Source organism: Gavia stellata, chromosome 18 (assembly GCF_030936135.1).
Source record: "Gavia stellata isolate bGavSte3 chromosome 18, bGavSte3.hap2, whole genome shotgun sequence".
Taxonomy (NCBI): domain Eukaryota; kingdom Metazoa; phylum Chordata; class Aves; order Gaviiformes; family Gaviidae; genus Gavia; species Gavia stellata.
Genome location: NC_082611.1, coordinates 16993911 through 17005862, shown reverse-complemented (window position 1 = coordinate 17005862; position 11952 = coordinate 16993911). Strand labels below are relative to the sequence as shown.

The following is an 11952-nucleotide window of genomic DNA, read 5'->3' as shown; positions in this document are numbered from 1 at the left end:
AAGAAGAGGAGAGTCAGTGCAAGGAGCCGAGTTGGAGGTTTTGGGGAAGAGCGTGTGACGCAGCAGGGGAAGGAGGTGGGTGTTCGGAGGGATAGCTTGAGGGAGAGGAAGGCAGTGGTTTGAAAAGGCCGGAATGTACTTGGGGGTGTGTTTTAGAGGAGGGTGAATACCTTGCCTTTTCTCACGTTTCAGACAATTTACAGAGCGACCCAAATGGGCCGTCCTAGAGCCCGCAACGCTCTGACTAGGTGAACAAAAGCTCTTGCCTTCCCTCCCTGCCACTGCTTCATTCAGAGGCTCCGAACGACCTTCCTCAGCCCGTGGGCTGGGCCCGGGGCACAGAGAAGCCCAAAGCCCCCGGTGCTGTGCCCCCCGGTGCTGTGCCCCCCCGGTGCTGTGCCCCCCCGGTGCTGTGCCCCACGGCAGGCTGCACCCGCGGGGCGTCCGCCCGGGGCGCGGGACCCACCGCACTACCCACCATCGCTGCCCGAGCGTGTGGCACTCGGTGTCCACCGGGCAGGGGCCAGCGCCCCCGTGGGAGGCGAGCCGTGCGGTAGCGAGGCTCGATGGTTTCTACCACGGCCCAATAAAACCGTCGTTAAAAACCACAGCGTTTCCACCGTTTCTCCTTTGCCACCGCCCGTTCCGCCGCCTTCCTGCCCTCGGGCCCGGCACCGTCTGCGCCTGCGCGGCCTCGCGCGCCGGCCGCCCCCCGGGGCGGGGCCTGGCGCGACGCTGGAGGTCGCCGCTGACTGACGGGCGAGGCGGGGTGGGGAGGGGACTAGAGCTCCTGGGTGACGTCCCGGTCGCCTCCACCAATCGGCGGCGCCGGCGCGTGCCGTCGGTGGCTCCTGATTCGCCGCGCCGTCACCCCCTCGTCAATAAATTCAGGGCGGCCGCGCTGGGCCTTTGTCTCGCGCTGCGGGGCAGAGGGCGGGCGGCGGCTGCGGCGCCGGCGGGTGAGTGCGCGCGGCGCGTCTCCATGGCAACGCGGCCGGGCCGGGGGCGGCGGTGCGGGGCCGGGACTGCTCCGGCGGTAACGGGCGGCCCGGGCCGGCACCGGGCTGAGGCCCTCGGGACTTCCCCCCTCCCCCGGCGGCGCTCTGCTCCGCCTGCCCCGGGCCCTCGCCGCTTCCCCGCCGGGGGAAGGAGGCCACGTTCCCCCGGAGCTGCCGTGGGAGGCAGCGGCCCCGGCCTACCCGCTCCCGGGGGCAGGTGGGCCCGGTACCCTGCGGCAGGGAGGCGCTCAGCCGGGAAACCCGTCCGGGCCGCCTTAGGGCCGTGTCTGTGCGCTCCTGTCCTCCGGCCTCGCGTCCCGGGACGGCCGGGCCGGGGCCTGGGAGCAGCGCCCGGCCCTGCCCGGCCTCTTGCCCTGCCAGCCGAGGGCTGTGGCGGCCGTCCCGTCTGCCCTGCCCCGGGCCGCGCTGCTGGCTGGGGCTCCGGTGCGTCGCAGGCCGCGGAAGGAGGGTCCTCGCCGCGTCTCAAGCTGTTGGGGGTCGGCCGTGCCCGTCTGCCAGCTGTGCGCTCGGGAGGAGCCGAGCCCGGGCAGCGTGCCGGGCCAGCCATTGTCAGGCCTCCCTCACCTCTTCCTTCTCTTCCCGTGGGCCAGCGGCCGCACAGCAGCCGAGGCGGTGTGCCAGAGCAGTTGCCTCCTGTCCCTGCGGTGGTTCCTGCATGGTGCAGCGAAGGATGCCCGAGTCTTTCGGGACAGGAGTCCTGCCCTGGGCTCTGCCAGTGCCCCCCAGGCCACTTGGCTCTTCGTGACCCAGCTGAGCTCTGGGGAGAGCTGGGAGGACGAAGGCCTCTGAGGCCTCTTGCTCTCCCCTGCCTCCCCATTGCTGGGTGAAACAAACGTCTTATTCAAGCCTCGCAGTGCCCAGCACTTGCACGCAGCGCCGCGTTACATACGTCAGCCCTAAGTGCCTGTCGCTGGCCCTGCTGGGGTGTCCCAGGCTGTGTGCTGGGGCAGGCGGGGCAAGCGCTGGCTCTTCCCGGAGCAAAGGCTGTCTGATACATTCATGTGTGTCTGGCACACTGCGCTCGTCCTTCCCCCCAGATCTAACCCTGACTGACTGACTTGCCCCTTGTGCTGTTCTCCTAGCCAGTGTGAGAAAATAAAGCCCTGATGCGCTGCCTGACACAAGGGCCGCTTACCGAAGTGCAGAACTGGATGAGATCTGTGAACTCACCAGGAGTTTCCCTCTTCGGTCAATATGTTGAGGTGCTGGACTGCAGCTCTGGGGGACAGAAATAGCGTTTGCATGGGCACTGCTAGAAGTGTCTTAGACTTGAATTATTGCCTAAATTCAGGCTGTGTCCAGGTGAAGTCTTAAACCTACCTGGGATCAGGTAACCTAGTAACTTAATGCTGTGAGGCTCCCTTTCCAGCAGCAGCCAGTGCCAAATACCTCCCCAGAGGGAGGAGGAGATGTGAAGCTCTCCTGATGTTCTTGCCAGGTTACTTCTGTGACGATTCTTCAAGCTGCTAGGCCTGGGCTTCTGGGGTTTGTCTCTGCTGCAGTGATGCTTGAGTAGGTCCAGCCACACTCTGCTGCTTGTTAAAGCAAGGATGTAAGCTCTACGTGTGGGGAAATAGCTTGAAGTTGCATGCTAGTTGAACAGCAAACGTGAACTCTGTACTGCCTGGGTGTTTGTGAATTATTGAACTTCTCCAGAGGGTGCCCAAGCAAAGCCAGGACTTCCAGTCCCGCTTCCTTGCAGCAGCAGTGTCTACTTCCTTCAAAAGGCACAGGATTATTGGGATTAATTAAGATTCTCTACCCTGGGAAGAATGGCTGTGCATCTTGAGCGTGCAGCTTGCTGTGGACATGTGCGTAGGGGCAAACATTGCTGGCTAGATGGGACAGGGATGTTTTCTCAGAGAGTTTGAACACCGTTATTGGGAAATAAATGTTTGGAGTGCGAGGTGTTCTGTACCAGACCTTCTCTCCACTCTCCAGCCCTGCTATCCTGACTCTTGTGGCTGTTGGATTTCTCCCGAGCAGGCTGCTGTCAGGGCACTGGGAAGGTATGTGTTTACGCTAATCATCAGCCAGCGTCTTGATGGGCAGAGCTCCTTGTAGCAAATGACACGACGTTCCAGCCTCTGCAGTGGAGGTAGGCAGCGCTTGAACCTCCCTCTTGGTGTGTAAGACACTGCCTCTTTCAGAGGAGCAGAATGCCCCGAGAAACCAGGGCTTTGACCAGTGACCATGTTGTGGGCTTTCAGTTGCCAGTTTTTGAATAAAAGCAATGGTGTGTGGTGGTAAGAGAGTTATAATGATTTTGACTTCCCTTCCTCCCAGTTCTCATGCAGTATCCTAATACTGAAAAGGACAGGGGTTTGGTTTGTGCTGACTTGTCTCTTGAATTCATGGCTCATTAGGGAGGTGTCTATACTGGAGATGGTATTGGGAAAAAATCTAAGCTTCCATATTTTCCTGTACGTGTATGGTCCTCACCTCGGGCTAAAGGGACTGGTGTCATCACCGCCCTGCGTATTGCTATAGAGATCAACGCATCAGACTGAGCCTCTACAAAAAAAAAGCCATGGGAGATACAAGTCAAGAACGCGCCCAAGTCCTTAAATGACTTTTTGCGTGCTAACCCCTTCTTCCAGCAGCAGACAGTGCTACTGGAGCGACAATTCACTGTTCTGATCAGCTGCGTTTCTACAACACTAGTAACAGGCTTGGGTAAAGGCTTCTGAGACCCCATCAGATGCCTCCTGTGTAGCATGGAGAGTAAAGTTCCAGCGATGGTGAGTGAGTGCTGCTAAACACGAGTGTGCTGCGAGGCGTGGGTGTGGAGGCTAACCAGTAAGTTAGCAGACGCATCTTGTACAGCGATGATCTCGGGAGCCACGCTGTGTATGTCTGGCCGTTGGGAGCCTTGAACCATTGCTGCTGTTAACTACTAGTTTCTGAGGCTCGATCTGGAGCGTTCCTTTGCGTTGGATTTAGCGTCAACCTTCAGGCCTCTTCCAAGGGGTGAGCGGTGCTGAAGTGCTCTTTGCAGCTCTGCTCTCACCCGCTGCTTCGTACCGGTGGCTGTTGCAGGCCAGGCAGCGTGAAGAGGCAGCACGCCCTACCTCCATGACTCTGGCTCTCTGGAAGTATAAGATAAATTGAAACGAGTTCATCTAGTTTAATTTTGGAATCTGCATTTCTTGAGCAGTGCCTGGCCTGAGGTAAGCCGAGCAGGGAGCCAGGGTGTCATCAGAACTTGTGCATCTGTAGTGGCAGGAGGCTGGCTGGCTGTGCTGTGGGGCAAGCCAGCTCTTCCCCCCCGTGCCCAAGACAGGCTCCTGGCTGCGCCCAGGCAGGTTATTTGCCTCTTTGCTTTAGTTTCCCTTCCCCATGGTGGGTGTTTCCCGATGTTTGAAGCTGAAGCTGCGTGATGAGTGCAGGTAGGTCCCGTTTGCTGACCTGCCGTGAACATGCTTGCTGTCTAGCGAGTGATCAGACAGTACAGCACCTGAACCTGGTTTCCTCAAATATCCGACTCCTTGTGCCGGTGTGACTTTCTGCATCATCCTGCCCTAAACTCCTCTGTCCCAGGGGTGGGGAGGCTGCGCCGTGCCCTGTCCTGCGGGCAGGGCAATGGGGATGTAGGGCTGCCACCCCTAATGACTTCTACTGCTGCACTGGGCTAGCTGGCATCACGAAGTAACGCGTTTTGGTCAGTCCTCTCCCTGGGGAAGGCTCTGTCCCGGTGAGCCCAAAGGCTGTGTGATCTCGGGGGGAAACCTTCACCCGGGTGATGTGTCCTCCAGACTGAATGCTGTGCCCGAGCTGGGGGGCGTTGCGGTGCTGCACCCAGGGATGGGTGCTCAGACCCGGCTCCCGGCACTCCTGGCCGAGTCCTGTGCCGGCGTGCGGAGGACAGCGAGAGTGGCTGTAAAATGGGGCTTAGAAACTGGGGGCTGAGGAACCAGAGGGCAGTTAATCTGTAACTGGTGTGCTTCGTGTGAGCTGGGAGCCAGCAGCTGATGTGCTGGTGCTGGCCCTGCGCTAACGGGCTCGCAGCTGCCTGTCTGCTGTTCTCTCAGCCCCCGAGCAGCGAGCCTGCGATGCGGCCCACCGAGGGGGTCTGAACTGAAGTGAGAGAGCCTGAGGGATGGCTGTCTTACAGAGAGTGCTTTCCGAAGAAGCCAGCAAGCAGCTTAGTTCCTTGCTCATCTGGCAAGGCTGCCTGTGAGGTGGTGGTGCTGCTCTGCACAAAGCTGATTACAGGTCCGGTTTATAAATGAGGTGGCTGAATTTCTGGCTTAACAGGGGTGCTCAACTAATGTAAGCCGGGTGTCTTGCTCCTGCTTCTGGGTAAGTCTTGTGCGTGCTGCTACACCCAAGGAGATTTATTTTTTCCTTTTGCAAAAGAGGAGGGAGAACCCAGTGACTTCTGGGGTTTGAAGTAAACCTTGCTGGGCAGGAGGGGAGTGTGAGCGGTAGCAGGAGCTATCTACAGCTCACTCTGAACAGAGAGCAGCCGCTTTGACTCTTCATGGAGTACAGCCCAGGGAAGGCAGAGCAGTGAAATCTGCCCCTGCTTTGGAAGTTCCTCTTCATATACTCTGTCGCAGGGAAGGCTTTTGTTTCCCCCGTGAGCTGCTGGACTTCAGAGCTTAGCTAGCCTAATTCACCGCTGCTTTCTTCCAGGGCAGGCTCCGTACCGCTGTGGAAATGAAGCAGCTTGTTCTTCCTCCTGTCTGAAGGAGAGATGCTTCCCTTTCCAGTTACTCTGCTCAGAGACTAACATTGGATGACAGTTGATAGCCCCAGTAGAAAGCAGCTTGCTCACAATTTCAATGCAGATTGCTAATGTTGAGGTCTCTGGTCATCTTCATCCAGCAGCCATCCTGAAGTGGGAAACCTAATGCAGGCTGCTTGCTATGTTGTATATCTCCTCTGAGGTTAATATTTTGTGAACTGGGTGTTAGTGTTGAGGTTCACCTGAAGCAGCTGAGCTGAACAAGCACTGCTCACTTGAAAGTGCCTGGTGTGCAGTGGAAACGGCCAGTGGCTGCTCCTCACCGCCCTGCGTGGTGGTGCGGCTCAGAGGCTCCGTGCTAGACTGCTCAGCGTTTCATACCCGTCCCTTTGCTAAGGCAGCTTCCCTCTAAAACCCCTCTCTAATTTTGCCTTTCAGGTTGTCTAATCTCCAGCACTGACCAGCAATGCCATCGGCTATGGAGGGCTCAGAGGGGGGAGAAGAAGGGGAAATCTTGCGCTATGAGGAAACAGAAGATGACAACGTCAGGTGAGTCCTGTCTCTTAACACAGCACAGACACAGTCTTGGGCAAGGCAGGAGACCCTCCAGGTAAAGGAGTGATCTTTCTCCTCATCTGAAAAGCAGTGAGGGACTCCAGTAGGTGATTAATCAAATATGTGTGCAGTAAAATCTGTTTAATCAAACTGTAGTGGAAAGGTGGAAGGGATGGGAAGGAGTGATTTGGCTAAAGCTAACAACAAGCAGTTATTTTTTTAGTCTCTACTATCAAACTTGCATTTCAGGAATGCTTTGAGCATTTGGCAGTTGTGTTTGTGCCTTCCTGGCCAAGGTGAGCCAGTTTTCCATGGTGTGCTGGACAGTCTCATGTGATAGCAGCTTGTTGTTTTGAAAGAGGACTCTAGAGGTGAACTCTGCTCCAGTGAGCTGCCTCTCTTGCCTTTGCAGAATACCCGCTGGTCTAGGCAAGAATGTTTTCTTGGAGGTTAGTTTAAAAAAAACAAATTCACATGCATGCTCTAAAAGCCAAGGCTTTGCACTTGAAGATGGGAAGGGTGAACAGGGTGCTTCCCGGAATACCTAGATAGGCTGGTTGACTTGACAGGCTCAGTTTCATGAGAAGTTAATGCTACCTGGCTCTCTGGGCACATCCAGGCCTTGTCTAGTCTGTTGGCTGCAGTGTTCAGCCACTGAGTGGGTCTGGAGTGTTCAAAGTCTGCCTCTTACAGCTAACACGATGTGCTATCTGTAGCAAGCCACTCATAAAAACTGTGAGGTGCACTTTGGCATAATTTTGAGTGCGTGTAGGTGTTGATAACTCTGTACCAAACTCCAGGTAGGTGCAGTGGCTGTAATCTAGAATCATAGATTTTTATTCTTTATTTTTAGAAAGACAACAAAACAATGTGATTCAGGATAAATAAACCATGGTGTTCTTGCCCCCTTTTGCCATTTGGCTTTCATCTCCTCTGCAGCAGTTGATACCCGAGTCGGAAAAGCTAGGGTCCTGCCTGTGTATGCAACTGCTCCTACCTGAGCCTTTCTCCTTCTCCAGAGCGACCACGGAGGATACCACCAAGGGTCCTGTGCCCTTTAGCCTGCCCTGGTAGTTGCTCTTAATACGCTCAAGGCCTCCTTTTGTAGTATGGTTGGAGCTCACATGGATGAGAAGCAAAAGTAATGGTGCAGGGATCAGAGGATCCTTGGCAATTGCTTCAGCACCCTGGGTCTGAGCCCCTGGTAAGCCCCAGCCCTCCCAGAACGGCAAGTCTGGTTGGCACAAGGGTGCCCGCATCTGCGGAAGGAGCCTCTGGCTGCTGCCACCCTGCCCCTTCCTCCTGGTGGTGCCAGTTCCAGCCTGTGGGGCTGGCCTGAGGGATCCCACCTGGTACCTTCTCCAAACTGGGCCTGAGATGGTAGGAGAGGGGGGATCCCTCCAAATGTAGCAGGGGCAAACTCATTGCTGTGTGTGGAAGTGGGGTGAAAGAGCTCTCTCTGTTTGCCTGCAGTCCCACCGACCTTTCAGAGCTGCTGAAGGAGGGGACTAAGGAATCCCACGACCGTGCGGAGAACACTCAGTTTGTCAAAGACTTCTTGAAAGGACGGATCAAGAAGGAGCTCTTCAAGGTGAGTGCTGCTTTGCTCCTGGGCTTCAACAAGGCCAAGTGCCAGGTCCTGTGCTTTGGTCCCAACAACCCCATGCAATGCTACAGGCTTGGGGACGAGAGGCTGGAAAGCTGCCCGGCGGAAAAGGACCTGGGGGTGTTGGTCGACAGCCAGCTGAATATGAGCCAGCAGTGTGCCCGGGTGGCCAAGAAGGCCAACGGCATCCTGGCCTGTATCAGAAGCAGCGTGGCAGCAGGAGTAGGGAGGTGATTGTGCCCCTGTACTCGGCGCTGCTGAGGCCGCACCTCGAATGCTGTGTTCAGTTTTGGGGCCCTCACTACAAGAAGGACATTGAGGTGCTGGAGCGTGTCCAGAGAAGGGCGACGGAGCTGGTGAGGGGTCTGGAGCACAAGTCTGATGAGGAGCGGCTGAGGGAACTGGGCTTGTCTAGTCTAGAGAAGAGGAGGCTGAGGGGAGACCTCATCGCTCTCTCCAACTACCTGAAAGGGGGTTGTGGTGAGGTGGGTGTTGGTCTCTTCTCCCAAGTGACAAGCGACAGGACAAGAGGAAATGGCCTCAAGTTGCGCCAGGGGAGGTTCAGGCTGGATATTAGGAAAAATTTCTTTTCTGAGAGAGCGATGAAGCATTGGAAGAGGCTGCCCAGGGGGGTGGTGGAGTCACCATCCCTGGAGGTGTTCAAGGAATGTGTGGATGTGGCATTGTGGGACATGGTTTAATGGGCATGGTGGTGTTGGTTGATGGTTGGACTTGATAATCTTACAGGTCTTCTCCAACCTTAGTGATTCTGTGATATACGCAGTGAGTGTGCCTCGGAGCCTCACAGCCATGCGTGTAGGGAATGAGGGGAATCCAGTTTCTAGGTGGCATGGCTGAGGACCCTTGTCCATGACTCCTGCCTGGTGTATCCTACGGCTGGGACCCAGGGGGGTGAGGAGCATGCTGACCCAGCACAAGTTTGCGTAGGTGGACGTGCTGGGCTTCTGGCCACGCATCTGCTGGCTGCTCGAGGCAGCTGCAGTGGATAGCGGTGGCATAACCTGTTTGGGAGTGAAATGCTGGTGGGATTACAGCACTTATTGCATGCTCTGGAGACTAGGCTGTTTCCTGCAGACTTCAGGTCGGATCGCTTTCTCTTCTGTACAGAAGAGATGGCATTCTGGGTCTGAGCAGCGCTGTCGGATCATGAAGGTCTTGGCCTATACAGTAGTCTCCTATCGCATGAGGCTGTTGGTGCTAGTTGTACCTTTCGGATGAAGTTAGTCCCTGTGCCTTGCTCTCAAGGTGACAGGAGGCCCCGAGCACACAGCTGGCAGTATCAGACTAATTCTTATCTCGCGCTCTGTAGGCAGTGTTGTTATGAACATAGGTAGAGAAGAGCCCCTGATCCTTCAAGTGATACATGCCTGGTATGGGCTCCCCAGGCTGGTTTTGTGTCAAGCCTGGGGGTTTCCTCCTTGTTTACCCCAACTCCATGCAGGGGGGGAGTAGTCACAAGGTGTGATGACACTGTCTAGTGAACGGCTTCTCACATTAGCTGTGCTTTGTCCGTAGCTGGCCACCACGGCACTTTACTTCACGTACTCTGCTCTGGAAGAGGAAATGGACCGCAACAAGGACAACCCAGTCTTTGCTCCTCTGTATTTTCCCCTAGAGCTTCACCGGAGAGAAGCGTTAGCCAAAGACCTGAAATATTTCTATGGAGAAGACTGGAAAGAGAAGATCCAGTGTTCAGAGGCAACGCAGCACTATGTGGACAGGATCCATCATGTGGGACAGCACGAGCCAGAGCTGCTCGTGGCTCACGCTTACACACGCTACATGGGAGACCTCTCAGGTGGCCAAGTGCTGAAGAAGGTAGCCCAGAGGGCCCTGAAGTTGCCCAGTACTGAGGAAGGGATCCAATTCTACATGTTTGACAACATTTCCAATGCACAGCAGTTCAAGCAGCTCTACAGAGCGAGGATGAATGCTCTAGACTTGGACAAGAACACCAAGGAAAGGATCGTGGAAGAGGCCAACCGAGCCTTCAGATTCAACATGCAGGTACTAACTCCCCTGAGCCCCTGTATGTGTAGGTGCTGCTGCTTTTGGGTCCAGACCAACTCTTGGGCCCAGATTAATTCAGTCAGAATTAACTCCAGGCAGCGGTTTGGGTCTGAGACCACCAGAGCCCCTCCATCTGGCAGGGGTGGGATTCTGATTTGAATGGCTCTTCCGCTAGCTTCTGGAGCCATGGCTGGTGTTGGGTAGAAATTCCTCCCATGCTCCAACACCACAGCCGAGCCTTAAATTAGGACGAAATTGAGATGACTTCACTATAAGATTCCCGTGGGTTGTGTGGCTCTGAAGCAGCGTCGGGAGCAGAGCTCTCGCTCCCAGACAGCCTCAGTTTGAGCATATTGCACCACACTGGTTACAATTCATCTTTGTCTCACGTCTGACATGTTGCCCAATGGCCAAAAATGTCTGTAGCTTCTTGTTCCTTCCCAGAGTAGTTGCCTTTCATAAAACCTTACTAAGCTGCCCCCCTGACCCAGGGGGATGAACATATTCTTAGCTCCTGGATAGAAGGTTTAATCTGTGCCTGTAGCAGGTTGGTGTGGTTTAAGGTGGCCGGGAACGTGGTGGGATGTGGTTGGCTCCTTTGTCAGGATCCTTACAGAAATCCCTGGCAGCGGAGCTGGAGGGGCTGCCTGACCACTGCGCAAATGGGAGCAGTGATCCCCAGAGAGGGTCTGCAGCAGGGAGGGGAGAGCGCGGTGCCTCGTACTCCCACCTGCAGCAGGCTGGGAGGCAGACAACAGGGCGATGCATCTGGCTCGCTCCTGGGTCTGACTTGATGCTCTTGGAATGGGCTCTGCCTTCTTAGAGCCGTCGCATGTGCCACATGTCACCGCAGCTCTGCCTGCAAGGCGCTCCGACATGAGTAGCATGTGCTGTCTTTGGGGGGAGGGAGGCAGGAGTGGCTCTTGCCTGTTTTCCAGATCATTCCAAGGGTCTGGATGAAAGCAGCTTGGCTCTGCCCGCTTCATGCACTCGCTGTGACCGCTTGCAGGTATTTGATGAACTGGACAAGATTGGCAGGTCGCTGACAGAAGAAGCCCAAGACGGAGGCTTTCCAGTCCACGATGGAAAAGGAGACCTATGCAAATGCCCGTACTACGCAGACAAACTGGGTAGGTCTGGGCAACGACAGAGCTGCCTCGCACGTGTGGCACAAGACTCGCAGCGCTAATGGTGCTTTCTGTGTTCTAGCAGGCAAGGCCGGACCTGGCTGCCCCTATCACGCTGCCGTGGCCCTGGCAAAACAGCCTCTGGTGCAGCTGATCCTGGCGGCCTGCGTCGCTGTGGCAGCGGGAGCTGCAGCATGGTACGTCATGTGATGGGGAGAGCGGCGCATGGCTCTAAGTGGTGGCAAGAGGAGAGGCGCACCCTGTCCTTCTTCAAACTGTTCCCTTGCTGTTGGTGGTGAGTTGACTGCAGGGTGGAAGTAAGAAAATAAACAGGAATCCTGCGGGACTGTCAAAGACTCTTTGCACACCAATAATGCAAGTGCTGTAATATAATGTCTTTAGCTGACTAGTGTACAGGACTGATCCAGTGCGAGGGTGTGAGGATTCTGCTTCAGCACTGCCCTACCCAGGCTGGGGCAGCTTTTAAGGCTAGAGCTGTCTTGTCCTGTACTGGCAAAGGCTTCACGCGCTTGGCTTTTCATCTCCTTCCCGGGAGTGGGTTTCCTGCCCTGGGCTGCAACCCGAGAGTGTGTCGCCAGTCTTCTCAGTGAAGAGCACTGGGTTTCCTACCCTGAGAAACCGGTGTTTCAGTCGTGCTGCAGTGGCTGTGCCATGGGGCCGTTAGCTCAGAGGAGTGTCCTGCTTGGTGCGGTGGCCTGGGGACCAAGTCCCATTTGTGAGTGAGGAAGCTCCCTGGGGGTGGGGAAAGGACCATGTCTGTGGGTGCAGGTATGTGTTTTGTACAGTGTTGGGGTTGTGGGTTGGGTTGGTTTGTTTTCTGATGCCTTGACTGGAATAAAAAGTTGCAATGCTGTAGCTGGGGAAAGCCAAAAGCACATCACTGGGAGAATGAGTGAACTGGGC

The 11952-nt window shown here is 55.9% G+C and overlaps 1 protein-coding gene across 2 annotated transcripts; it reads left to right on the top strand.

Moving 5' to 3' along the window:
• The first annotated feature begins 944 nt into the window (after positions 1 to 944).
• Positions 945 to 11892, top strand: HMOX2 (heme oxygenase 2). Of its 2 annotated transcripts, none has more exons than XM_059826414.1 (6): positions 945 to 959; positions 6148 to 6258; positions 7738 to 7855; positions 9407 to 9898; positions 10911 to 11031; positions 11114 to 11892. In XM_059826414.1, the coding sequence occupies exons 2-6, from the start codon at positions 6176 to 6178 to the stop codon at positions 11236 to 11238; spliced, it is 939 nt and encodes a 312-aa protein (XP_059682397.1). In that variant the 5' UTR covers positions 945 to 959; positions 6148 to 6175; the 3' UTR covers positions 11239 to 11892. The 2 variants fall into 2 exon arrangements, with proteins under 2 accessions (XP_059682397.1, XP_059682395.1); XM_059826412.1 differs by having other exon boundaries at positions 11111 to 11892.
• The last annotated feature ends 60 nt before the right edge of the window (positions 11893 to 11952 follow it).

What these genes read in the sequence shown, in the direction of transcription:
- HMOX2 (XM_059826412.1), top strand. Translation starts at nt 6,176, where the DNA reads ATGCCATCGGCTATGGAGGGCTCAGAGGGGGGAGAAGAAGGGGAAATC. An exon ending in ACAGAAGATGACAACGTCAG is followed by an intron (nt 6,259 to 7,737) that starts GTGAGTCCTGTC and finishes GTTTGCCTGCAG; the next exon opens with TCCCACCGACCTTTCAGAGC. An exon ending in CCTTCAGATTCAACATGCAG is followed by an intron (nt 9,899 to 10,910) that starts GTACTAACTCCC and finishes GACCGCTTGCAG; the next exon opens with GTATTTGATGAACTGGACAA.